Genomic DNA, 27,245 nt, shown 5'->3' on the forward strand with positions numbered 1-27,245 from the left:
GATTATTATATATCATTAACGTGGATTAAAAAAACAAACAAACAGATCTGTCATATTAGCCTTGAATTTGTACCTAATAATAAAGGACTTAAGTGTACCTTTCCATCTCTTCTTTGATGTATATTCATCTCGGAACAGAAAGGGATGTTTGGGATAAGATTGTATTTCAATGGGACACTTAAATAACTCACATTTTTAACTTAAAAAAAAAAAGAGCCAGCAATTTTTTTTTACCTGAAAGATGTCCTTCTGTGGCTGCCAAGATAACTATAATAGCAATATTAAACCATTAATGTACATCAAGGACAAACTTGTTTAAGAACTCATGATATTAACAGATTAGATATTTGTGAAGGTATGTAAATGGAATGATTATCTAAAACAGCCAGTTAATGTAAATGTCTCTAATCTTGGCAAAGTGAAGGCAACTGTAGCATTAAACAAACAAAGACTTCTCTCTGGTTTTATATTTCATTGTGTCCTAAGTACATTCTGCCATAATGAATCATTTAGTAGTTTTTGATTCTTAACAGATGCTGAATTATGGTTGTTAATTAGTGACTGATGGACAAAGATTAAATTAAAACCATCCAAAATTACTTATAATATTTAGGAGTAAATTGAACATATATTTAATATTTTTATTTTAATGTTTTTTTTGACATGTTTATTTTTACTTGAAAGCACTTGCTCTGTAATTTGATAAAGGTCATGATTCTTGCTGAGCCTTCTTACTTTGAGCTTGTGTGTATGTGTTTTTCTTTAAGGCTTCAGCCACTGTGTGTAAAATGTCTGGATGGTAAAGAAGTAATCTATCTGGAGGCAGGTGGTTACCATTCTCTTGCACTTACTGCGAAATCCCAGGTAGGAGACAAATTGCTAAAAGCTGATATTAATTTTGTGGAAGGTTAACATGACCATATTCGACCTTCCTTTTTTGAGTGTCTCCTGTGTGTCAGGCAATAATACCATACCTCATTTGATCTTTCTAATATTTTACATTGTATTGTATTATTTCCGTTTTACAGATGATGAAAGGGAGGGTTAGAGAAAATTTGTAACTTGTGTAAAGTTATACATGTGATAGTAGGATTTGATTCAACACTGGTCTACCCAACAAAGAAGGTTTCTATAATGTGCTCTTATCGAAAAACAGAATTCAAGATTTTCTAGGATATTGATGGGTTTTTTTTGTTTTGATGAATTTTTATTTGTTTTTGGTGAAGAAAAATCTATAAGACACTAAGAAAAGAAAATAAAAGGTATTTTTCTTAAAATTGTGGGACCTGAAAGTGACCTCCAGAATCACTTAAAACCACACCAAGATAGATAAATTTTATATACATCATACATCCAAATACATAAAGTAGTTGTTTTAAGTTTTTTTTTTTTTTTAAGATTTTATTTTTATATAATCTCTACACTCAATGTGGGGCTCGAACTCACAACCCCTACATCAGGAGTCGCATGCTGTATGGACTGACCCAGCTGCCAGGTGCCCCTAAGTTGTTTTTAAATATATTCATATAATGATTCTTCATCAATCCTTTAATTTTTTTAGGAAAAGTCGATAAAGAAATCTGAACCCTGTAAGTATTTTAAATTTCACATATTAGGCTAGGAAAAAAATAATATAGCTCAAATAAATAAAGGTAAATATTAGGAAAGAAAAGGATAATTTATTGTTATTAACACAGTGAATTAAAGTAAAGTAAGGGATTAGGAAGATGATCAGTTACAAAACAAACATAAAAATTGCTAGCTTTTTATATACATAAGGTAAAACAGAAAACATACTTAGGGAAAAAAGCTGTTCACAGTGGCAACAAAAGTAGTAGGAAAATAGGAATATTTTTAATAGGAAGTGTGTAAGCCCATATGATACAAACTCATGAACTCTTCTGGTAGGTTATAAAAGAAAAGAATAAAGGGAAAGAGATTTTATTTTTTAAATTTTTTAAATTTTTTTTAATTTTTGAGAAGGAGAGTGGGATAGGAGGCGAGGGTGAGGGACAAAAAGAGAGGGAGAGAGAATCTCAAGCAGGCTCCACTCCCAGCTTGGAGCCCAATGCGGGGCTTGATCTCACAACCCTGAGATCACGACCTGAGCCAAAATCAAGAGTCAGATGCTTAATCAACTGAGCTGTCCCAGGCGCTCAGAGATTTTGTTTTTATTTTATTTTATTATTTTATTTTTATTTAAAGATTTTATTTATCTTAGAGTGAGAGAGAGCCCACAAGTGGGGGGAAGGAGCAGAGGGAGGGACTAGCAGATTCCACACTGAATGCAAGCCTGATGTAGGCCTTGATATCACGACCCTGAGATCATAACCTGAGCCGAAATTAAAAGTTGGCCGCTCAACTGACTGAGCCACCCAGGCACCCCCTGGGATTTTATTTTTAGATGAAAAGTCAATGTTGCAAAAATGCCATTTTTCTCAGTTCAGTATAAATTCAGTACAGTCCCCAAAATATTCCAATGTAAGGTTTACAACTTGATAAAATGATCCCAAAACTATTCCAGGAGAATAAATACAGGAGGCGAGACACATAAATTCTGAAAAAGAACAGAAAGGAAGGGTGAGAATTTGCCTTATAAAATATATTATCAGACTACAAACAGATGAGTGAGATAGAAATATACCTGTGGACTAGAAATAGACCCACGTATATATGAGAATTAATATATGATAAAAGTGGGTATTTCAAATCAGTTGGGGAAATAAGACTGAATATTCAATAAATACTATTGGAACCATTGGCTTCTTATTTGCAGAAGAAAATTAAGATAACTTCACATATTCTACTTCCAGATGGATTACACATGTAATGTTAAAAAATAAAACCTTACATGTGTAAGAACAAATTTAGGTTTTCTTTCTTTCTTTTTCTTCAATAACCTTAGGAGTAGAAAAGGACATGATGTCAAAACCAGAAATTAGAAAGTAAAGATATGTTTGTCAGCCTAATAATTAAACGCTCATAAATAGCAAAAAACCCCACACACAAAAATACATAACTGGGAAAAAACATTGGTGACATATATGATAAAGTGTTACTACCTGATACTAAAGCAAAATTGTCAAAGAATACTTATATTCCATTCATAAAAGAAGAGCTAGAAATGGCCAGCAATGAATGAAAAGATGGTCAGCCACTTAGTAAACAAATATAAATGAAAACCGTAAAGGGGCACCTGGGTGGCTCAGTCGTTAATCGTCTGCCTTCGGTTCAGGTCATGGTCCCAGGGTCCTGGGATCAAGCCCCGCATTGGGCTCCCTGCTCAGCAGAAAGCCTGCTTCTCCCTCTCCCACTGCTTGTGTTCCCTCTCTTGCTGTGTCTCTCTCTCTCTGTCAAATAAATAAATAAAATCTTTAAAAACAGCAACAACAAAAACAAAAACAACAGTGAAATATTTTCTCACTTGCCCAATGAGCAAGGATCCCATTTAATACTGGTTGCTGGTGAGGGTGTAGGGAAAAGATACAGTGCTGGCAGGAAATGTACATTGGACCTTGCTGGAAGACAGTTTGTCAGTATGTATCAAAAATCAGAACGTCCAGATTCATGGACCCAGAGTTCTTTGCCTAGGAATTTACTCTAAGGAAATAAATAGATAAATATGTATATTCAAGGATTTTCAGTATTTTTATTAAAGAATTAGAAATGATAAATATGGTTACTTCATTAGGTAATTTATTAAACTACACCCACAATAGAGTTCTGTGTAGTTACTCTAAATGATGTTGTAGGTTGGGGTGCCTGGGTGGCTCAGTTGGTTAATTGTCTGACTCCTCATTTCAGCTCAGTGCATGATGTCAGGGTCGTGAGATCGAGCCCTGTGTCTGGCTCTGCATTTGATGCCAAATCTGCCTGAGATTCTCTCTCCCTCCCCCTCCGCACCTCCTCCTGCTTGCATGCTTTCTCTTTCTTAAATAAATAAATAAAGTTGTAGCTCAGTACTTACTAACATTGAAAAATGTCAAGGAATAGCATTAAAGAAAAACATCAGTTCACAAAACAACATTAAATACTATAGTCCTATTTTGCTTTACATTTTGTGTCTACATTATATACCATAGACATTAAAATTTCTAGAAGCATGTATATGTGTGTTCCCAAAACAAAACAGCATTTGTCTCTAAGTGATCAGTTCATCAGTTGTTTTCACTTTCTTTCATTTCTTTGTTCTGTGACAGTCTTCTACAGTGACCACGAATTGCTTTTCAAACCAGGAGAAAGAGAACCATTTTCATTAAGCATAGTCACTGTCATCTAGTTTCTTTTGTCTCTAGTGGAGCATAGGTACTTGGGTTTCTCCCACGATAACTCTTCATATATGAAAAGGTGTTCTAGTCATTTCACAGTACTCCTGTCTACAGAAAAAGAATCATGATTAATTTTTCTTTATAGCACTTACCTTTCTTTTTTATCACTTTCTTTGTAAGAGGCAGTATAGGATAATTCCTGGGATTATATCCTAGCTCTGCCACTTAAAATTTGTGACTTCTCTGAGCCAGTTTCCTTATCTGTAAAGAAAGGATTGTCGTGAGAATTAAACATTAATTAATACAAAGAAATTGTCAAGAACAATGCTTGGCAGGTAGTAAACACCTGGGAAGGGTTAGTTATTGTTAACTCTTGGACTCTATCTTCCTATGTACTGTTTGCTCATTATCTCTGGTCTAGTTTAAAGATGAATTTTCTAAGTATTTTATTATAAGAGTGTAAGTAATCTATGTGTAACTATTTGTGTGTGTGTACATATATATACTTATATATGTATATGTTGTAGACGTTCAGAAATGACATGCAGTCAGATTCACAACTCTTACCTACTTTCCTATGATTTTCTAATAGGTTTACTCATGGGGTAGCAATACCTTTGGTCAACTTGGGCATTATGATTTTCCAACAACAGTTCCTCGTCTTGCAAAGGTACTTTTGAGAACTTGATGATTTTTATAGCAGCTTATTTCAGAATTCTAAGTTATAGCACTTTATATTTCTCCATTTTGTGTTTGAAAAATCAGTAGAATTCTTTATTTGTAATCTAAATTCGTTTTGGTGTACTTAAAATTTTTTTTAAAAAAGCACGAAACCCGTTATTTTCAAGCTAAGTGTTCTTTTTAAAAATATGTTTATATTTCTTTTGTTCTTCCATTGTTCATTGAATATTCATAGTCCTTTGTCTTTTTTTAAAAAAATGAAAAAGTTCTTTTAAAACAAACGTTTCTAGGACTTCTGAGCTTTATACCACCAAATAATGCCTACTCTTTGACTTTTCACTTAAGTTTGACTTTTACATAACATTATTTGGTGGTGTTATTTATTTATTTATTTTGCTTTTGTTGTTTTTTTTACATACATAGTCATAATAGTAAAACCTTTTTGTAAATCTTTTCATTGTAGTGAAGCTAAAAGTATAGATGATTTCTTCACTGTCGTATAAATTGGTTTTAGTTTATGTAATGCTATTCAGAGGTTGGTGGCTTCTAGTCCCTTTGATGTGATTCTAGAGGGCTGTTTATCAATCTTTTTTTCTGCTCCAAAACCCTGTGGAAATACTAAATTCTTATCAATAGTATTAACTCCTTATACAAGATTTGTTTGGTTTTTTGGAGGGTAGAGGGCGGGGGCAGTACACATGGTGATAGCCTAACAGAATGGAATATGGAGCTCATCCATTTGTAGTTTGATTCTATCAACCCAGCCCAAGACATGCTCCCTCCACTGAGAGCAACAGAGCCTAAAAAAGGGTGGTTACCTCAAGTTCAGGAACACGATTCACATATAAACTCCAGATAATACATATTGCAGTAATGCATGTTTTCAGAGTGCACTGTGATCCATTGCTTCATAAGACTTGTACATGCTGCCTTTCCTTCCAATGAACTTCATTTCACCAAGAGGAAAAGATTTAAATAAAACATCAGGCAACAGTTACTGCTTTCTAGTTCCAATCTTAAATGTTTTCAGTATAGAGTATTTCAGTGGTAAGCTATTCAATTACTGATATTATGTAGCAAAAAAATATGGTAAATCATTGTTCCTTGTTTTTCACCTCAATGAAATAGAATGTACATTCTTACCAAGGAAATTTGTGTAACATAGAATGGAGATCTTGGAAAATCAAGTTTTTATGTAACACTGTACAGTCAGACAAAAGAGAGTAAGATTTTAGTTTCATTACTCATTAACTGTACATATAAAAATTACAGCATCGGGATTTCGGTTTTTTTATTTGGGGGAAGGATGAGAAAAACATTCTGATGTCATTTTAATTAATCTGTGAATTAAAAGTCAAGGTAGAATGAGATCTGAATTAGTTTTGATGGAGACTAAAAACTTTTGTCTCCTGCAAAAATTTTAATCCATTCTTCACAAAATTAACAGGAAGCCAGTTATTTGGATAGCCTGAATTTGAGAAGATAATGTCATGCCAGAAAGGACTAGCTATAAAGTAGGGAGACATGCACACACACTCACACAATTATCTAATCACCTAGGATTTGGAGCCTGTCTAGACACAAAGAATCTAACAGATAAGAGGGTTTTTGCTTATCAGTGTAGAAGTCATAGCTAAAGCTGGGGCTGGAGGTTGGGGCAGTAGTTTTCATAGCAGAACACTTCCTTCAAATGAAATCTTATGTGTAATCCCATACATAAAACGGATAAACATGGAACTACTTTAGTTGAAGGATGAAGGGGGATGGGGGCAGAGCCCTGACACTTGCCTTTCCATGGTGCTTCCTGAATCACTACATGGAATCCTGAGGCTTGAAAACTCTTGGTTTAAGGCAGTGGTTCTTAAACTTTTGCACACATCAGCATCACCTGGAGAGCTTGTCAAACCAGATTGCTTCACCCCCAGTAGCTCTGTGGCCTGAGAGTTTGCCTTTCTAACATTTGTCGGTGATGGCTGCTGCTGCAAAGACTGCTTGTTGATAACCAGTGGTCGGGGGGATCCCTGCAGATGGGCTTCTAAGGGGTCCTGCCTGTTTCAACAACTTGGGAGTTGGTACAGTGAAGTTACGTCAGAGAGGTAGTGAGTTCCAAGTGGGAAAACTGAATTTTCGCACCCAAGAGTCTAGTTGGCTAGAATGGAATTTTGCCTTGTTAGATTTTTTCTTTCCATCTTGATTTTTGTGCACACAGTCGAATATGAATGGACAAAGCTGTGTCCCAGCTGTCAGAATAGGGCTCTAGAAGTTTCTGTGCCTCCTGATTGTAGTACAGCCTAAGTCCTGTAGAGACTTCCAAAAATAACTATTAAAGAATTAGATCTATGGTTTTTCCTTTTTAAATCCCAGTTTTTCAGATTTTTATAAAAACAATCCAGTTCTAAATTTAAAAGCTGAACACAGGATTCCTTCTTATCTCTGCATCTTTACTGCAGTTGATCAGGCCTATTAGTGGGTGAGTTTTGCCCTATTGAGATATGAGTGACTTTGCACCACATCTGTTTAAGTAACCTAACATTTCTGTTCTGGTGGTTCTGAATTTCTGTTTAATTCTTTCTTTCATCTTGGACAGACAATATCTTGCTGTCATTACAGGTGAGCAGTGAAAATGGAGTCTGGAGTGTAGCTGCAGGCCAGGATTATTCCCTGTTTTTAGTGGATACAGAAGACTTCCAGCCTGGGTTATATTACAGTGGCCGACAGGACCCTGCAGAAGGTGACAACCTTCCAGAGAGTCACAGTGGTACTAAGACTCCAGTACTTCTCTCCTGTAGTAAGGTGAACAGGAATTGGATCCTAAGGCCTCTGTAACACATGAGCAGTCTTTTGTTTTTGTTATTATTTGTATGTGTGCCTATTATTAAGTATCTCTGTCTACTGTATTTAAAATTGCAAGCCCTTTCTATCCCCCTTTACTCCTTATCTTCTTTTCTTGACTTATTTTTCTCCACAGTGCATGTCACCATCTAATACACTATATAATTTACTTTTTTTGGTCTGTTTTCTGTCCTCAACTATAAGATTCCTAAGAGTAGCGATTTTAGGCGTTCTCATTTACTGCTGTATCCTAATAGAAAGTACTTTATAAATACTTGTTGTATTAACACCCTCATGTGGGAATATTAAAAAGTACATTTCACAATGAAGTTTCCTAACTGCATTCATGGAGCCCTCAGAGGTGAATTAGAATAGAAATAGAGCAGATGAGGTTTTTTATTTTGTTTTATTTGCTGAAGATTTATTTATTTGAGAGACAGAGTGTGTGAGCGGTGGGGGATGGAGGGAGACAGAGGGAAAGGGAGAAGCAGATTCCCCGCTGAGCAGGGACCCCCCCCCCCCAACAGGGCTCTATTCCAGGACCCTGAGATCATGACCTGAGCTGAAGCCAGATGCTTTACTGACTGAGCCACCCAGGTGTCCCCGGAGTAGATGAATTTTTAATTGTAAATGGGAAGTAAAAATAACATAGACCCAAGGTGGGCTCATGGCAGACCTGACAGGCCACCAGCAGTGCTGTATTTCTCATTCCTTCCCCCTGTTAACTTGTAATTTTAGTTATTGCTGTTTACTCCCTTCTTTTTCATTTGTTGAATTGAATTTCTTTGCTTTCCTACTTCCTATCTCTTTTTCGTGAACTTAAATGATTGGCCTGTTCTTGGTTTTTTCTTTTTTTCTCATTAAAGTAACTTATATCCTCAAAGTGGTATGTTGTAAGGGAATTAACCCTCAAAGCTAGTACGTTCTGGATTTCTTCTTCTTACTGGATAATATATCTTATGGATTGTTTTTTTATCTTTCATGTTTTTCTGGCTAAATGCATAAGCTATGAATGTATAGGGACAAAATCTTTCTTGCTAAAGGCAACACTGGCCAAGATTTGGCTTCTGACCTATATATAGGCTGTTATTTCAGACGTACCCACTGACTCTTTGTAGTTGTTGGCCCTTGCTCCACATTCCCCATGAAGGATTCCACAGCCCGGATAAATGATGAAATAGGCTGATGAGAGGAATGGGCCTCTAGTATGTATTGTTATTACCATGGACATTAGTCCACTTGGTCTGCAGCTTGGTTGCTGGGTTTATAGGGATCTGTGTATACATTGATTATTTTTGTTCAGTGGTATAATGGATAAATGAGAAAAAGTCCCTTTTAAAGAAAATCCCTTTGTGTTGTACTTTTTTTTGTTATTTCCTAGACCCTTGATATTCCAGTACACAGTGTAGAGATCTTCTCTGCTATCATTTATCCTGTTTCATAAAAAAGAGGATCCTGAGACATGTCTCTCTGTCGTTTGGATCTTTGTATATTTAGGGTGTACATTTTATCTCATGTAATATGAGATAAAAGATATTGCAGCAATAAAAATATATATATGGTAATATACAGGTCCAGATATACATATATAACAATGTTGTACTGGTAAACCAGGTCTAAAAAAAGACAAAACAAAACAAAAACCCTGATCTGTAGTGTTTGCCATTTGGGTGGGGGGTAATTTTACTGTTGCCAATTTCAAGCTACTAGTGGTTTAATAACTAACTTGCAAGATTCTTGAATGTAAATATTCCATTTGGCTCCTGCCAGCTGATGTGAGCCAGCTTTAGCCCCCAAATTACTGCTAGTAAATTATATTTTATCCTTAATCTTTGTCTTCTCTGTTTCAGCTCGGATATATAAGCAGAGTGACAGCAGGAAAAGATAGCTATCTAGCTTTGGTGGACAAAAATGTTATGGGATATATTGCCAGTCTCCATGAGTTGGCTACTACAGAAAGACGATTCTATTCAAAACTAAGTGACATCAAATCTCAGATTCTCAGACCTCTTCTCAGTTTAGGTAAGTAGAACGTCCCCCCAACCCCCTCAGTTATCAGGTAGGACTCTTATTTTATCTCTTCTTCCTATGTCACAAATAAAAAAAACTTGAGTTACAGGTTTGTTTGTTTCTTTCCATTTTCTTATTTTTGTACACAGGCAGTCAACAATTTACAAACTGTTTCCACTTTGTCAGGAGCCCAGCTGCCCCTGAGTATTCTACCACTCCCAGAGCTCTTTCTCCTTGTGGAAATAGGAAGTGGAGCTTTCAGAATATTCACGGTAGAGAAGCAGAAACAGCTTTGGGAAAGTTGATCCTAGGAGTTAGACTTCAAAACAACACTTCCAGTCCTAAGATATCTTACGTTGTACTAGTCCTAAGAAATCTTATGTTGTACTACCTGACTTTTTCATTCTCTTTGTTCTAGTTCTTAGAATTATATCAAGTAGAGATTCATTTGGATTTACAAGTAGTCTCTTAAACTGTAATGAGAGTGTCCAGGTCTTATCCAACATTACCACGAATTGGTTAAATCTGATTCCTTTTCTTAGCTGCCATCAACAATGAGGAGGGATCGAAGATGAAGAGATAATACAGAGAAAATGAATTACAGTAGTTCTAGAGGGGGTCTACTGTCCAGATACACTAGATCCCTGGGTCTCTAGGAGGTTAGAAAGGAATACAAATGGAACTGGGGGAAATGGCTATTGAAGATCAGATTTCACCATTTCAAAAATTTTTGTAGGTTTGGCCCTGCGCATAGAAAATGGAGAGGAAGTTTTCTTTCTCTTTCCTGCACTCTATGGCCCCCTGTGAGGACCTAGAATTCAGATCAATACTATAGTACTTAAATTCTGCCTTGTTAGTACATCAGTTTTTGCACATTAAGTTGACATTGGCTTGTGTGGGTCAGCCCATTTTTATAATGGGAAAACATTTATTTTTTCAAATAACTAATTTATAGTCTTTCAGAATGTGACCCTTTGTAAGTTAGGGACTGTCTGCATTTTTAAATTTCTTTATTTTATTTTATCTTATTTATGTTTTTAAAGTCTTTTTTTAGTAATCTCTACAGCCAACCTGGGGCTCAAACTCATGACTTGGAGATCAAGAGTCACATGCTCTTCTGACTGAGCCAGTCAGGCACCGCAGTTTATTTTAGTTTTTAATATGTTTTGCCTTTTTAAATGTCACAGAGTGCCTGTTCTATAAATTTTCTTCCAGTGGGTAGGCCTAAGACCGCAGGAGATTGGCAAGGGAAAAGCAGCAGTCCAAGCTGGAAGCTTCTTGGATTGCTTGGAAAGAAAAGTGAAATTGTCCTTTTCCCTGTCCTGATTCATGATTTCTGTGTTGTTCTTGCATTGTCTGTTCATCAGCCTCACAGCTTAGAGAGAAGTCCTGGAAATTAGAAACTTTGGACTGGGAAAAAGCAAATAATCTCCTGGTACCCTCTATAAAGTTCAGAGCAACCTGGTCAGTCTGATTTTGGGATTGCCCTCTCTTCACTGAAGTATTGGGATTGTCCAAGGGGCAGTAGAGCAGAAGTCAGTACAAAAAATTGAAAATGTTAACTAAAATGTAACTACAAAAGTGAGTTTAATTCGTGGCTGTCAGTTACCAGTTCTGTGAAATTAGATAACTCACTTCCCTTTTTCTGGCTTCAGATTATTTATCTTCAAAACGGGAGGAGAGTTGGATTTGCTCAGCGGTTCTCAAATTTGGCTGGTCTTCAGAATTACATGGAAAGCTTTTCTGAATATATCCATCCTAGGATTTTAACCTTAGCCTACTGAGTCAGAAGCTATAGGATCCCTATGCATGTGTTTTTAATAAGTTTCTCAAATGACTGGGTTCTATGATCTCTGAAGTTTCTTTCTTTAACAGTGTGATGATTTGAGTTCCATAGTCGAGACTACATCTCAACATGTTAAATATTTTTAGAAAAAGGGGATTCATAATCTTGATCATAAGAAAGTATTCTGGTAATGAATCTTCAGGTTATGTCATCATCATCATCATCATCATCACTTTGTTACAGAAAATTTGGGCACTGCAAGTACAGTCCAGCTGTTGCAGGAGGTGGCAAGCCGTTTCAGCAAGCTGTGTTACCTAACTGGTCAGCATGGAGCCTCACTGAGCAGCTTCCTTCATGGGATAAAGGAGGCCAGGAGTTTGGTCATTCTGAAGCATGCAAGTCTCTTCTTGGATAGTTATACAGAGCAAGTATCCAGTCCCGTGTCATGTTCAATCTCTGCAGGGTTATTCTGCCAAGGAGAACAGCTCCTTAATCAGAAGAGACTAGATTAGGGACAGTGATATAAGGTAATAGAAATTGCAAAGCAGTATTTTAATCTTAAGCCAACTATAGTTCTGCATTGCTAAAATTTTAGTTTTAAGGGGAAAAAGGGTTTAAAAATAATGAATTGTATTTCTGTAGTCTAGCAGAATGATTGATAGTGTACGTAATTTACATGAAATATACTATAATAAATATGGTTCTTTAGAGGATAATTTTGCTTACTTAAGTAAATTATAATAAAATTAGAAGAAATGAATAACTAAACCAATTATTTTAAGACCAACTGCTAATGGTAAATATGGAGTTGTTACAATGTCTTTTTTATTGTTGTGTAAATGGAGGGTTTAAAGACCATACTATCTTCAAAATAAGGATATTTCCTTAATAAAATATAGCATAATTTATCCAAGGTTCTTTTAATTTTTTTTTAAAAATATCCTAAGTGTATTTGAAAATTTAAATATTTCTCACTTTTTCTTAATTTATACTTTGACATAATTTGTTATTTTAATGGATATTAAAATAACATTAATGCTGTATATCTGAAGTGACAGTTTTATTCTTTATTAACACCTCACCCATCTAGCAAATATTGACTGAGTACCCACTAAGTGCCAGGCACTGTGTAGAGCTCTAAGATCATACAGCCACAGCCGGGAACCAGTGAAAGGGAGTTCGTGTTCTATTGGTGTTTTGTTTAGGTTATTTTTAATATAAGTGAGATAGTGTTTATTATTGAAAATTATACAAATAAAGTAGTCAAAAAGATACTTAAAGTTGCCCATAATTCTACCACCAGAAATAACCATTGCTAATAATCTTAGTGTACTTCCTTTCAGATTTATGCATGTATATGCAGATAGATGCATGTGATTTTAATTGTAAGCAGTATTAAATATATTTGAAGCTATTGTCTGAGAGGAAATACCCGAGTTGCAGTCTTTCATATTCTTTCAGACATGAAAAATAACATAATTTGATACCAGTTTACTTTTTTTTTTTTTTAGAGGTGGGGAGGGGCAGAGGAAGAGAGAGAATCTTAAGGAGAGCCCGATATAGGGCTCAGTCTCATGACCCTGAGATCATGACCTAAGCCAAAATCAAGAGTTGGATGCTTAACTGACTGAGCCACTCAGGCACCCCCAATTTACTTTTTTAAACTAGATTTTGTTTGTGTGAAGGTTTTAGCTTTTGCTGGTATAATTCCTTTTTGTCTTATTTATCTCACAATTTTTTTTTTTAACTTCTTGTTCTCTTATACTTCAGGACTTAGAGATGCTTTTATTTTGATACCTTTGATACCTATCTTTTAACGTAATTTATTCATATAGGTGAGGCAAGTAAAAAAATCTTGTTTATGAATTTTAAAAGTTATTTTTAACTGTGGTAAAATAAACATAACATCTAATTTGTCATCAGGATCTTTTTTTTTAAAGGTTTTTTATTTATTTGAGAGAGAGAGAGAGAGAGAAAGCATGAGTGGGTTTGGGTAGAGGGAGAGGGAGAAGCAGACTCCCCTCTGAGCAGGGAGCCAGATGTGGGACTTGATCCCAGGACCCTGCGATCGTGACCTGAGCCGAAGGCCGACGCTTAACTGACTGAACCACGCAGGCGCCCCCCCATCAGGAGCATTTTAAGTGTATAGTACCTTGGGCTATTTTGAATAGGAATTTGCCTTCTCTTGAAGTGAGTTGATTCCATTTTGCCATTCTGGAAGTATGGTAGAAATGTACATGAGTCAAAGCAGTATATCAAGACATTCTTTAGCAATAGATTAAAACTTAACTGACATTTTCTAACAGTTTCACTTGAGCTCTTTTAACATATTTTCTTCCCTTTGCTATTGTTTATTTCTGAAGATTTAATTTTCATTAAAAATCCAACTATTTTAATTGTATTTTCTCAAGTTTGTTAAGTTAGAAAAGTAAAGGGGCGCCTGGGTGGTTCAGTCATTTAAGCGTCTGCTTTCAGCTCAGGTCATGATCCCAGGGCCCTGGGATCGAGCCTTGCATCAGGCTCCCTGCTCCATGGAAAAAAGTTACCGAAGTAATATTATGAAGTAAATTCTAGCATCTTCTGCATAATTTTAGTTGTATTTTAAATTTGCAATTATCTTTACTAAAATGGCTCTTTCCCCTCCTGATTATCGTGATTACCATATAATCTGCCCTTCTTTTCAGTCAAGTCAGTTCATGAATGTTGACATCACAAAAGTTCTAAACTTATTGGTGAGACCAAGAAGTATCTGCTCCAGATGCTTGTTATGTAGATTTGTTCTTCAGAATTTTCATTAATGCTAATGTACATGTGTTTTCTTTTTTGGTCAAGGTATTGCACATCTATTACAAATTTCCTGGTTATGGGAGGATTCCAGCTTCTTGCTAAGCCTGCCATGTAAGCAAATACATATCTTCCAATTATCATTCTAACAACCAAAGATCATGTTTTATAGTGTTCTTTGTTTTTGAGTGCCCAGGAAAAGCTTTGGCTTAATCATTTTACCAAATGTAGACTACCAAAATGTAGATTTTTGCTAACTCTTAAAAAAGACAGGTATTATTAGCCCCTGATTATCATTGGGAGTGGTATGGTATTGAAAAAAACCACAAGATCTGGGTCCTTCTTTATTATCCCTGAGATGTTGGACAACTCTCTTCACAAAATTGAGCCTAATTTTTTTCATCTGAAAAATAGAAATGTTTTTTCCCTGGTTGTGAGGAACAAATAAAGTATGTGATGGTATAGGGAAAAACACAAAGTGTTGCACAAGCATAAAGATTTTGCATTTAGCTTCTGGATAATATAAAAGCCTCTTACATGAGGCTAATCATTCTGAACTATGTAGACTCTCAACAAGTGTTGACCTAGAGATAAAGGCAAGTTTAAAAAATTCAGTTATATTTTAATAGTGAACATATAAAATATATACTCACAACCCAGATTTAATAGACGTTAATGTTTTGCCATGTTTGCTTTTGATCTTATATCCTAATAGAGTAATAACATCCTTGTCTCATTTCTGATCTTCAAGGGGAATAGTTTTAGTATTTCTTCATTAAAGATGATTGCCTTAGGTTTTTGGTAAATATCATTTATAGGGTTAAAAGGCTCCCTTATTAAAAAAGGAGGGGGAGGGTTCCCTTCTATTCCTGAAAGTTGAAGAGCAGTTGATTTTTTTTAAATGGTAAACATCCTTGAGTTCTCGAGATAAATTCAGTGGTCTGCCTGTGTTAGTTTTTCAGTACATTGCTGCACTCAATTTGCTAATATTTAAGATTTTTGCATCTATATGAATGTGAGGTTTTCCTTCTCTTCTGAACTTGAAGTTTTGATAAGAAGATTGCACTAGCAATCATAAAGTGAGTGTGGGAACTTTGTATTTTCTGGAATAGTTTGCATGAGATAGGGAATATCTGTACTTTGAGATTTTGTAGAATTCATCTAAAATTAGTATGGCTTTTGTGGGGGCATTTCTGTAGGGAGTTTTTAAACTACTGACTTCATTTCTTTAATTAATAGATCTGTTCAGGTCTTTATTTCTTCTTGTGGCTTTAATTATTTGTATTTTTCTGGGAAATTATTGTATCCAAGTTTTCAAATTTATTGGCATAATATTCCTACAGTTGTCTTAAGATGTTTTCATCTCCATAATAACTGTGGTTATATTCCCTATTTTTCATTCCTCTTATGTATTTGAGTCTTTTATCTTTTTATCTTGGTCAGTTTTGTCAGCAGTTTACCCTTTTTAATTTTCTTTTCAAAGATTAAGCTTTAGTTACTACTTACTTTTCTTTGTTTTCTATTTTATTTCTGCCCTTTTTTAAAAAAGATTTTATTTATTTGAGAGAGAGAGAGAGCAAGCAAGAGTGGGTGGAGGAGAGAGGGACAAGCAGACTCCCTGCTGAGTTCAGAGCCTGACATGGGGCTCCATCCCACGATCCTGAGATCATGACCTGAGCTGAAGGCAGATGCTTAACTGACTGAGCCACCCAGGTGCCCTGAATTTCTGCCTTTTATTTCCTTCTTTCTTTGTGTTCCCCTGTTAATGTCTCCAACTTCCTGAGTTTAGCATTTAGCTCATCAGTTTTCCAATCTTTGGATTTTTCTAATGTACTTATCCAAGGCTATAAATTTCCCTCCAAGTGTTGCTTTAGCTGTATCTTAAAACTTTTGATACCTTTTGTTTTTATAACCATTCAATTGTAAATATATTTCTAATTTCCATCATGAATTTTTCTTTGACTCCTATTATGTCCTTCATTTCCAAAGTACAAGGGTTCAGCCTTCATTTTTTAAAAAAATATTTATTAGAAAGTGGGCATGAGCAGGAGGGAGGGGCAGAAGGAAAGGGAGAGGGGAGAAGCAGATTCCCTGCTGAGCAGGGAGCCCAACGCGGGGCTCAATCCCAGGACTCTGAGATCATGACCTGAGCCAAAGACAGACGCTTAACCAACTGAGCCACTCAGGTGCCCCAGTCCCCTTCATTTTTTTAATGACAGGTTAAAGAGTGTTTTATTTTAACCTTCTGTAGTTAGTTTAAAATTTTTGATCTTGCTATTTTGTTTTATATTAATATAATGACACTTTCTATTCTATTACTTTTAACCTGCCTGTATTATATTGTAATATTTTTGTATATTTCTTGTAAACAGCAAATTGGTGGACTTACTGCTTTGTTGTTTTTTGATCTGAGAGTTTCTGGCTTTTAACTGACAAGTTTATATTTATTGTAATTTCTGATTTTACATTTATTATACATCTATATATTATATTGACTAAAAACTTATTTAGCCCTTAGTGTTGGTGAAATGCTGAATCTTGGCCAAAAAATAGGAGAAAATGATTGCAGCCAAACCAGTAATTAAATGAAGAAAGAAAAAAAAAAAGAATGGTTATTTTCCCAAATAGTAATGCTTGAAGAAAAGCAACTTTGTTATAGGAGGATGCAAAAATAGGTGGAGATTTGTGACAATTTAAAAATGGGGAGGTTTCTGGGCTTCTTGAAGGACAAGGGTAGTTGGTGACCCTGATGCCTTATTTAGCTTTATTTTATTTTTTGTTAACCTTCCTCTAATTCCAGAGTTCACAGTACTCAGGAATTGACTTGACTCCTTATTAGAGCAGCTAAAGCAGATGACATAAGTGAAAGCCTCTTGCTAGAACCTAGGCAGGTGTTAAGCAATTAATAAACAATGGGTGACTTTAAGCTATGGAAGCAAATATTAAGTCTGGATTTGGGCAGCATTTCCCAAGCTGTGGTTCATGAACCCCGGGGTTTTACATATTTAAAAGGTAATAATAACATCTTTTTACAACTTCTATTTACACAGTATTTTAAATTATTTTGTAGTATTTATTTAAAAAGAGAACCTCTAGAGCATAGCTGGTGAGCCCACATGGCAGTTAGTAGGTCTTGGATGTTGCTGCTCAAGCTCTCATCACTCAGCTGATTTATCATTTAGCTACTCAACTCATGCTAGCCTGGTGGTTTGATCATCATGTAGGTTTTTTAAAAATTACTTTGCTAACATATACATACCATAATATTTATCATTTTAAACATTCCTAAGTGTATAATTCTGTGGCACCAAGAACATTTATGTTGTGTAAACCATAGCCACTATTTGTACACAAAACTTTTTAAAATCATCCCCAACAAAAACTCTTTCTGTACCCATTAAGCAATGATTTCTCCTTCCTTTCCCCACCCCTAGCACCTGGTAACCTCTATTCCACTTCCTGTCTTTATGAATTTGCCTATTCTAAGTACCTCACATAAGTGAAATCATATAATATTTGTCTTTCTGTGTCTGGTTTATTTCCCTAAGCATAATGTTTTCAAGGTCTGTCCATGTTGTGGCATATATCAAAATTGCATGGCTGAATGATATTCCACTACACACACACACACACTATATTTGTTTATCCATCCATCTGTTGATGGACACTTAGGTTCTACCTTTAATGTATTAATTTTTTAAATTATTTTTTTAAAAGATTTTATTTATTTGACAGAGAAAGAAAGACAGCACACAAGCAGGAATGAGCAGGGGGCCCAATGCAGGGCTCAATCCCAGGACCCTGAGATCATGACCTGAGCTGGAGGCAGATGCTTAACTGACTGAGCCACCCAAGTGCCTTAATGTATTAATTTTGAGTAACAAGTACAAACCTAGCCATGTAAAGGGAGAGCAGTATTGCCACTATTAGATTAAAACTCCCAAGAGAAGATAAGCTGAACAGTCCTTGGTTCAGGTTTCCTGAGAACATACAAGGGCCTTTTTGGGAAAGTCCATAGGCAAGGACCTGAGTGAGTACTGAAAAGTAATAGGACTTAAAAGAGTTGGAACATTTCTGGTCTAGTACTGGGCATGCAGAAGAAATGTCATAGTGGGTATGTGTTCAACATGTGCTATTTCAATCTCTCAGGAGCAGATTAAAGCAGAACACTTCTGTGGGGTTAAATGAGTGTTCTTAGCTGATCTCAGCAGCAGAACATGTAGGAGGAAGTAGGAACATCCACACAAGCCAAATATAAATAAAAATCTGGGTGACATTCCCCAGGGCACTCTCAGGTCTCTTAATTGCATTATAAGACAATCCAATTTGTGCTATTGAACTTTTGGGTTCCTGGAAATTATTACATATTTTCCATTCCAAGATAATACTTCATAATTTCTGAGTTAAACATTTCTTTATTCTACAGTCCTCTGAGGGATTATAAAGTGATTCGTCCTTGCTTATAGTCTTGTGTGACATTGTCTAATTTGAAGCCTTGTAGGTAAGAATTGTAATATAATGCTTATAAAGCACTCAGGGTAGTACCTGATACATAATTATTGCTTATTAAGGGGCAGGTAATAATTATTATTCTGTCCCACCAACTCTTCTTTCACATCTTTTTTTTTCTTCTTTCACATCTTTTAAGTATTTTGGTCTGATCATAGTCTCGGGGTTATTGGTCACCATTAAAATTTGCGATAAAATTTTAATGAACTTATATAAAACTGAATATAAAAACTAAATGTTGGCTTCAGTTTAAAATGCTTTTGAAGATTTCAGCATTGAAATCTTCACATAGAATTAGCTCAACTGTTTCCTGTTAATTGTAGTACTGGTACCTACAGCTTTTCATTACTCTCATAATTAATTTTTATTAGGTGAAGAAAAAAAAATTAGAAGTATTTTAATATTACATGCCAGTTGTGTTGGGGCAAAGAGCTTTCTTCTCCATTATTTCAGTTTAGTACAACTGATTAGAGCAATTAGTCTTGCCATTTATTGCTGTGACTTTTGGCTTGGAAATTAACAGGTAATGATGTCAGCTGGTCTCCAGTTATTCCCTGAAACTGTGATGCATGATTCATTTCCTAGAACTCAAGGCACAGTTTGTGATTAATCATCTCTATTATAGAGTTACTGTTGCTACCATATGCTGCTTTTTATATGTAAAAATCTATTTTCTAGGCAGGGAAATTCTTTTAATTTTATCTGTCTTATTTCATTGTATTTATATTCTACTTTCATAGCACCTAAAAACATGCATTCTGAAAAAAGTAGTATCTAGTGAAATATATCTACTCAATATCATACATTTTTCAGTACCAAAAAGATTAATTAAATTTCTTTTTTCCCCCTATCTCTAGTGATTTCCTAAATAAAAACCAGGAGCTGTTACAAGATTTATCAGAAGTAAATGATGAAAACACCCAATTGATGGAAATACTGAATACTCTGTTTTTCTTGCCAATCAGACGACTTCATAATTATGCTAAGGTTTTGCTAAAGCTTGCTACCTGTTTTGAAGTGGTAAGCTCCCATAAATATCTCATTTGAACTCTTGGGAAGCCAAGGATCATAGTTGTTTGTTTGGATTATGCTACCCCAAGATCTCAAACTCCATTAATTTACTATTTATATGTATCTAATTAAACTTATTTTTCTTCAAGAACATGAAAGAAGAAAGTTTGACCATAGGTAAATCTAGTTCCCTTTGCCATTGATTTAGTTTCTTCTCGGGACCTTATCAAGATTAATTTTGTATTCATTTTATGAAACTGTGTCACAAGTTGAGACCCAGTTATGTTACATACTCAGTAGTTGTCAAAGTTTATTGAGTGCATACTAGTACAAGTTACACAGAGCTTTTTAAAATCCTGGCTTTCTGTGTAATGAGATACCTGTAAGGCAGTGGAATTACCACCTGGCCAGGACTCAGGATAGACTCATGCCAGGTATTTGGGTCACCTTAGCATATGCTATGAGAAATCACAGTGTTTCAGGATTTTCTCAGATGTTAAGTGATCCACTTTCTATATGAAATTAGTTGGGTGGAGTCCTAGAAAATTAGCACCATTGTAGGATATGCGTGTATGTTAAAGCTGGTCCTGAGACATTGACCTTTGCAATTGTACTAAAATATGTAGTTTCATTTTGTTCCCACTCTGAAGGGCTCCAGAGAAACCATAATGATTCTAGGGTCTCATATACTTTAGAATCTTTTTAAATCCTGGAACTTACCTCCTTATTTGGACAAATTGCAGTCTCCAGAGTGACCCACAAACTGTTGTGGGCTTTTTATATTTGATTCTACTGTGGTCTCATAGATCTTTTCTTTAGTCTGATTTCAATTTTAACTCAAACTGATGTAGTTTTAGCAATGAAGGTTTGAGCTACACAAGTAACCCACTGAGATGCAAATGTCATCTCAATGTACCCTCAGTTAAACAAAGATCTTCCCTCCCAGACCAGCTTGGAACTATTCAGAGAGTCTGGTAGTACAGTTTCCAGTCTGAAGGGGCCTAATTCTGTGTGAAAAACCAGACTCTTTAGTTTGGCATTTAAGGCCCTTTATTATCTGATACCCTCTTTTGTTTCTAGTCTTATCTACCATTCTATGTCCTACATGCTAGTTCAGATCCCTGGACATACATGTTTTATATTTCCTTCATGAGACACTCTACCGCCATCCTCATTATGGGAAAATTTCAAGGCCTGGGTCAAAAGTCATTTTATCATGAAAATGAAGCCCTTTCTGGGTTACCCCTTTCTCTGTGCTTTGTTAGTACTGTCTTTGCCCATTATTCTCTTATGATCCCCAGTACTGGGGATCAAAATCATCTGTGCAAATTTTCCAAAACACATGGCCATATTCCAACACTGCAAATTGTTATTGAGTAAATCTCAGGTACAACTTAGACATCATATATACATATAAATTTCTCTAGATAAAAATAATACCTAGTATTTATTAAATGCATTCCATGTGCCAAGTACTAAGCATGTTATATGTATTCATTTAATCCTCATGTCAACCCTGTGAAATAGGTATTACTATTATCCCTTTTCTACAGATGAAAGAACTGAGGCACATTGGTCAAGCTAGAATTTATATCCAAGGGTTCCAGAGTCCATTCTTTTAACTACTTTACTATATTGTCTCTTCTGATAGATAGCCTATTAACAAAACCATTGCATTATTCTGCTATGTTGTACGTTTTTCTATCTTTTTTGCTTTGTTTTTAAGCTCCGGGAAGACAAAGATTGTACCTTATTTTTTTTATCCCTGACACCCAGAATATACTGTATGTAGTACATGCCATTAAATGTTTTTTAAATGAATGGAAAATGAATCTGAATCACTGTAAGAATTGTGGAATGTGAAGTAATTACTCATGAATGTGAGGGGTCATCCTTTTGTTTTACCTTCTGCTCGCTTTCTAGCTAGTGTGGCAATTATACCCTATCCCGTGGTTGGTTCTCCAAGCATGGCCCACAAACCCCTGGGGGTTCCAAAGACCCTTTCGGAGGGGTCACAAGATCAGACTGTTTTCAGGACAATACTGAGACATTTGCTTTTCCACCAGTGGTGCAAAATTAAAGCTGGACAGAACTGCTATCTCCTTAGCATGAATCAAGGCAGTGTCACCAAACTAGTCATTGTGTTCTTTGCTGCCATGCACTTGCAGTTAAAAAACAAAAGAAGTAAAAATATGCCGGTTTCACTTAGAAATACTCTTGATGACACAGCAAAAATCATTAATTTTATTTAACCTCAACAAGTGAGTTTATATCTTTTTTTTAAGATATAATTGTTACATTCTATTATTTTCAGGTATCCAACATAATGATTTGATAGGTGTATATATTGTGAAATGACCATCCATGATAAATCTCCTTAATATCCATCACCACACACAGAAGTATAGATCTTAATATTCTGTGTGATGAGATGGGAGTACGCAGAGCGGCTCTGCTGCATACCGAAGGATGGAGGTTTTTCCAGAAAAAGCACCAGATTACTATCTTTTGAGTTGAGAGCTGCTTTTTTTTTTCCTTAACTTGAAAAAACAATTGACAGATAACTATGTTTATTCAGATTTGGGTATTAGGCAGATGTTTTCTCAAAAATGAGTAAATGAACCTGTCACTTCAAGGAGAACAACTGACAGTATTTGTGGCCAGTGATAAAATCTGAACTCTGAAGCAAAAAGTACAATGTGGGTAACATGTATGTGTCACTGTTGAGTTTGGCAGTTTCCCAGTACTTGACAACTTTTTCTGATGAGATTGGTGATAATATAGAACTTTTGATGTTGTATAATAAAATGTATCAATATTTGGAAGGTCTGCATTATTCAGTGAACCAGTATTTTTTCCAGATGTCTAATCCACATGCTATAAAATCATGCATAGGTAAAGTATCTATTCAAAGTGTAAGAGATCTGTGGATTTAATGTAGTAGAGTACGAAAGGTTTGATTAATATAGTTTCAGATTCTACATTTCAGCTACTCTTTAAGAACCTACTACTTAGCAACTTTTGGTTTAGTTTCAAAGAATATCCACTATTATTTGGAATGGCTATTAAAATAATCCTCTCCTTCCAACTATATATCCTCATAAAGCAAGATATTCTGCATCTATTTCAACCAACAGATTAAGTGCAATAACAGAAATGAAAATCTAGCTGTCATCTTGTCAGCCAGATAAGAAAGAGATTTGAAAAAATGTAGAACAATGCTACTTTTCTCAATAAGCATTTTGTTGTTGTTTTGGAAAATATAGTCATTTTTCATTTAAACTGTTACTGCATTTAAAGTGAGTTAATATGGATTAAAGGTTATTTTTATTTCTCTATTTTCTAATATGGTAAATATCAATAGATACAATCCATATAAGCAAAATAGAGGGATATCCCGAGACCAAAACATTTGAGAACTCTTGCCCTATGATGAGTTCTCTGCTTCTTTCCTCACTGATAACTGCCAGTATTTCTTTTTTTCCCCTGGAGTTATTCCTCTGTTTCATATGTACATGTGTATAGTAGAATTTTTTGGAACCACTCTTCTTTCTGCTCAGCCCCCTTTAGTATACCGTGTCTGTTCTTTATTTGGATTTCTTTCCTAAATTTAATACTGTATATCTACACCATACTGAGGCTACAGATTCTGGACAATTGTTTTATATTCATTTTCTCCCCTTTATTATTGGCTTTCAGACATCTCCAGAGTACCAGAAACTACAGGATTCCAGTTCTTGTTATGAGTCTCTTGCTCTCCATCTCGGCAGGAAAAGGAAGGAAGCTGAATACACACTGGGCTTCTGGAAGACCTTTCCTGGGAAAATGACGGTAAACCATGCCAGTTGTCATTACCCCAGCAAACAGCGGGCATATCCATAACTGTCATAATTTTCTCCATTCCTCATTTGTTTATAATAATGTTTTAATGAGCCCTTTTCTAAGGGTGGTCAAACGACCACAGCAGTAGTTGCTCTAAACCTCAACACCTAGCCTCATTTCTAGGAATCCTCTCTGAACACATACCACCTTTTGTTTGTTCCTGTCTTTTTCTTAATTATTTCCTTTGAGTGCTTTTATTAAATTTTCAGATCCTAACTTCAGGTTTAACACCAAGCTAAGCCATGAGCAACAAATTCTCCAACAAACTCTCCTGATTTGTGTCTTTTTCATTTTCTCTTTGCATGTTAACATAATTCTGATGGTTCAGTTATGTATCTGTTTTCAATTCCAGGATTCCTTGAGGAAGCCAGAGCGTCGGCTGCTCTGTGAGAGCAGTAACCGAGCCCTATCTCTGCAGCATGCTGGGAGGTTTTCTGTGAATTGGTTCATTCTCTTTAATGATGCCCTAGTCCATGCCCAGGTATGCCAGAGTTCTAACTTTTACTTAATTAAACCATCAGTTTGTATTAAAAATATTGTGATTTAAAAAAAAAAAATGTGATTTTGCTGGATTATTGAATAAAGGAATATTTAGCTTGCATTTGTGGTTTGGACCAAATTTCAGCAAGCTCTTTTAGTTTCCAGCTTGAAAATGAATATCAGCCATGTGAAGGGGTCCTTGTAGTGGAGATGTCAAGACCCACTGGGATTAGCTATGTTATGGGGACTAAGTGGCTGAGATGGTAGCACTCATGTGGACTTAACCATTTGAAAGGGGTTATATAGCGGACGCCCCAGGGCCCAGCCGAGCTTTCTCAGATGTGTTTCCATGTTTTCTTTCAGTTCTCTACACATCATGTTTTCCCTTTGGCCACGCTATGGGCAGAGCCACTTTCTGAAGAAGCTGGTGGTGTGTAAGTATGTCCCCTTTCCCGGACCCTCACCCTAACTCTCTCCCTCTGCTACTAGGTTGTTTCCTTAGACATGAAAGAAAGCTCAGGAGTCCTTCCCATTCTGTATAATGAAGCTTACCTTCCCAGCCTATAGATAGTAAAATGGCCTGTTGTGAAGATCATGGCTGATCATGATAAATGGTAGAGGGCTTCTCCATTGCTCACATCCCCGTTGTTCAACACAGAGCAAATTGACTCTGTGTCCTTTTCTGTCTCCTACTGTGAGAGCCAAACCCAGGGCATGTCTGCATTTACATTTAATTGACTTCTACTCCTCTTGAAATAAACAAGTTGCTTTTCATATTTGAGGAGTGATATTATAATGACAGGTTGTCATACCTACTGGTATTTATCCTTGTGAATGTTTTAGGAATGGCTTAAAGATAACTACACCTGAAGAGCAGTTCACTCTCATTTCATCAACACCGCAGGAAAAGGTTAGTCCATTATGATATTTTCTTTAGATCTTTTGGCCTGGCTACTTCTGTCTCTTATGCTAGGAAAGAAAAGATAAAAATTGTTCTTCCTTGGCTAATGATCCATAATTATGTCTGGTAAGTCTTCGTTAAACCAAGGCTATAGGTTTTGTTTGTTTGTTTGTTTTTAATGTGACTTGAAACATACAGCATTGAATTCCAAGAGCCAGTCAGCATTACTCAGTAAGAAAAACATTAGGAGACAAAAAAATTATTCATAGAAAGGAAAGCTATCAGGATTTAAAGCAGTGCTTGATGAGTTGTTGCCTTAAGCTTATTGACATTTACTTTTTTGTTCCTAGACTAAGTGGCTACGGGCTATAAGCCAAGCTGTGGATCAGGCTTTGAGGGGGACATCTGACCTTCCACCTTACGGAAGTGGCAGCAGTATTCAGAGGCAGGAACCACCCATTTCACGCAGTGCCAAGTACACTTTCTATAAGGATCCTCGCCTGAAGGATGCAACCTATGATGGACGCTGGCTTTCAGGGAAGCCTCATGGCAGGTGAAAATGTTTAAGATTTATGCATGGGGTGAAGATGATAGTCTGGTTCAATACTGGAAAAGTATCAGTTATCTGAAACATTCATTGATCTGAATTATTTTTTGCTTATGCATTTCAGGGGGGTTTTGAAGTGGCCAGATGGAAAGATGTATTCTGGCATGTTCAGGAATGGCTTGGAAGATGGGTAAGAAGATCATGTAAAACTAAGAGTAAATTCAGATTCAGCCACTGATGACATTATTATGTATTGAGAGTTATTTTCAAAACAAATAGATATTTGTTTTGTTTTTTAAGAAATGCATGCAGTGTACTAGGGCTTACAATGCAGGTGTGTGATCATAAGAGGGCTGGGAATATAGGAGGCAGCCTTGATTTACCTGGGGTGAATCATTTACCTTGATAGCCTTGTGACCTCAAATGACACAGCCCTTCTGTATGTTAAAATGGGACTGTTTTCTGTCCATTTCTCAGTGGTGAAGACTGAAAACCTGGGGTAATATTGATGGTGAACTGTTGAGATAGTAGTGCCCTTTTACACAAAGAACAGAGACAAATTTTCCTTTCAGTAGTTTTACTTTTTTTTTTCCTTTCAGTAATTTTAAGTCATCTTTAATTTCAGTGATGTGGTAAAGGAGAAATCTTCTAGATGCTGTATTATCTAATGGTACTTAAGTGACAATATTTTTGTATAAGCTTGTCATGTTTTCTAACACTGTGAAAATATTTGCATGATAAACTTATGGCAGTGAAGTATTTTATATCATGTTAGAGAAGTAATTTATTTTACTGTATGAAAAAGATTATTATACAGATTGGATAGGTGATTTTTGTGTGTGTGATATAAATTTTTGTAATGTCTTTTAATCTCCTTTTAATGGAATTTTACGATGAAAGCAGTCTTTAGATAATCTCATTTGCCCCACCATATGTGGGTAAGGGAGCTGGGTACCTGCACTTAGGCAAGGTGATGTGGCTAATTAGTAGCAGAGAGGCTTAGGACATAAGTTTTCTGTTTTTCACTGGAGTTGGAGTGAAACACGTAATCTCTGTCTAGTGGGATTGAGGCCCCAGTCCCCTAAGACTTGCCTGATAGCCTAGGTAATAGATACATTTTAAACCAAAACCCCATTGACCCCTTTCACCCCATAGGTAATTCTTTTTCCTGTTCTCGTTGTTAAAATGTTTATAAGTGCATCTATAGAAAAGGTGAATATGTCCTAAATGCATCTTCTGATGTTTTTTATTCTCCTTGGTAGATATGGAGAATACAGAATCCCAAACAAAGCATTGAACAAAGAAGACCATTATGTGGGCCATTGGAAAGAAGGAAAAATGTGTGGTCAAGGAGTCTATAGGTAATAACATTGGACAGGTTGTTGGGCTGGTGTTGCTTTTTCAAAGAATCATGTAGACTTAAATGTGTAGCCAAAATTTCCAAGGAGTAAGTATATTTTATTCTTTTTATGACTGAAACTGTTTAAAAAGTCTTCTTTTAAAGGTAACTTCATATCACAAGATGAAAATATTAGGTTGTTATTTAGTTTTCAA

General features: G+C 35.8%; 1 protein-coding gene across 4 annotated transcripts in view; it reads left to right on the forward strand.

The window, feature by feature from the left end:
* ALS2 (alsin Rho guanine nucleotide exchange factor ALS2) overlaps window positions 1–27,245 on the forward strand; it is a 73,050-nt gene that overhangs the window by 24,949 nt on the left and 20,856 nt on the right. For all 4 annotated transcript variants that reach the window (XM_073880061.1, XM_025893238.2, XM_025893259.2 and 1 more), the window contains 14 exons: window positions 768–864; window positions 4,861–4,938; window positions 7,560–7,742; window positions 9,632–9,803; window positions 11,821–12,001; window positions 14,410–14,475; window positions 19,728–19,890; window positions 23,581–23,712; window positions 24,116–24,244; window positions 24,607–24,677; window positions 25,087–25,153; window positions 25,495–25,697; window positions 25,816–25,881; window positions 26,954–27,052. In XM_073880061.1, the coding sequence (XP_073736162.1) occupies window positions 768–864; window positions 4,861–4,938; window positions 7,560–7,742; window positions 9,632–9,803; window positions 11,821–12,001; window positions 14,410–14,475; window positions 19,728–19,890; window positions 23,581–23,712; window positions 24,116–24,244; window positions 24,607–24,677; window positions 25,087–25,153; window positions 25,495–25,697; window positions 25,816–25,881; window positions 26,954–27,052 (1,707 nt within the window). The remainder of the gene's footprint in view (window positions 1–767; window positions 865–4,860; window positions 4,939–7,559; window positions 7,743–9,631; window positions 9,804–11,820; window positions 12,002–14,409; window positions 14,476–19,727; window positions 19,891–23,580; window positions 23,713–24,115; window positions 24,245–24,606; window positions 24,678–25,086; window positions 25,154–25,494; window positions 25,698–25,815; window positions 25,882–26,953; window positions 27,053–27,245) is intronic.

This window comes from Callorhinus ursinus, unplaced genomic scaffold (assembly GCF_003265705.2).
Source record: "Callorhinus ursinus isolate GAN/ISIS: 27379988/994484 unplaced genomic scaffold, GSC_fseal_2.0 scaffold2, whole genome shotgun sequence".
In the NCBI taxonomy this organism is placed as follows: Eukaryota; Metazoa; Chordata; class Mammalia; order Carnivora; family Otariidae; genus Callorhinus; species Callorhinus ursinus.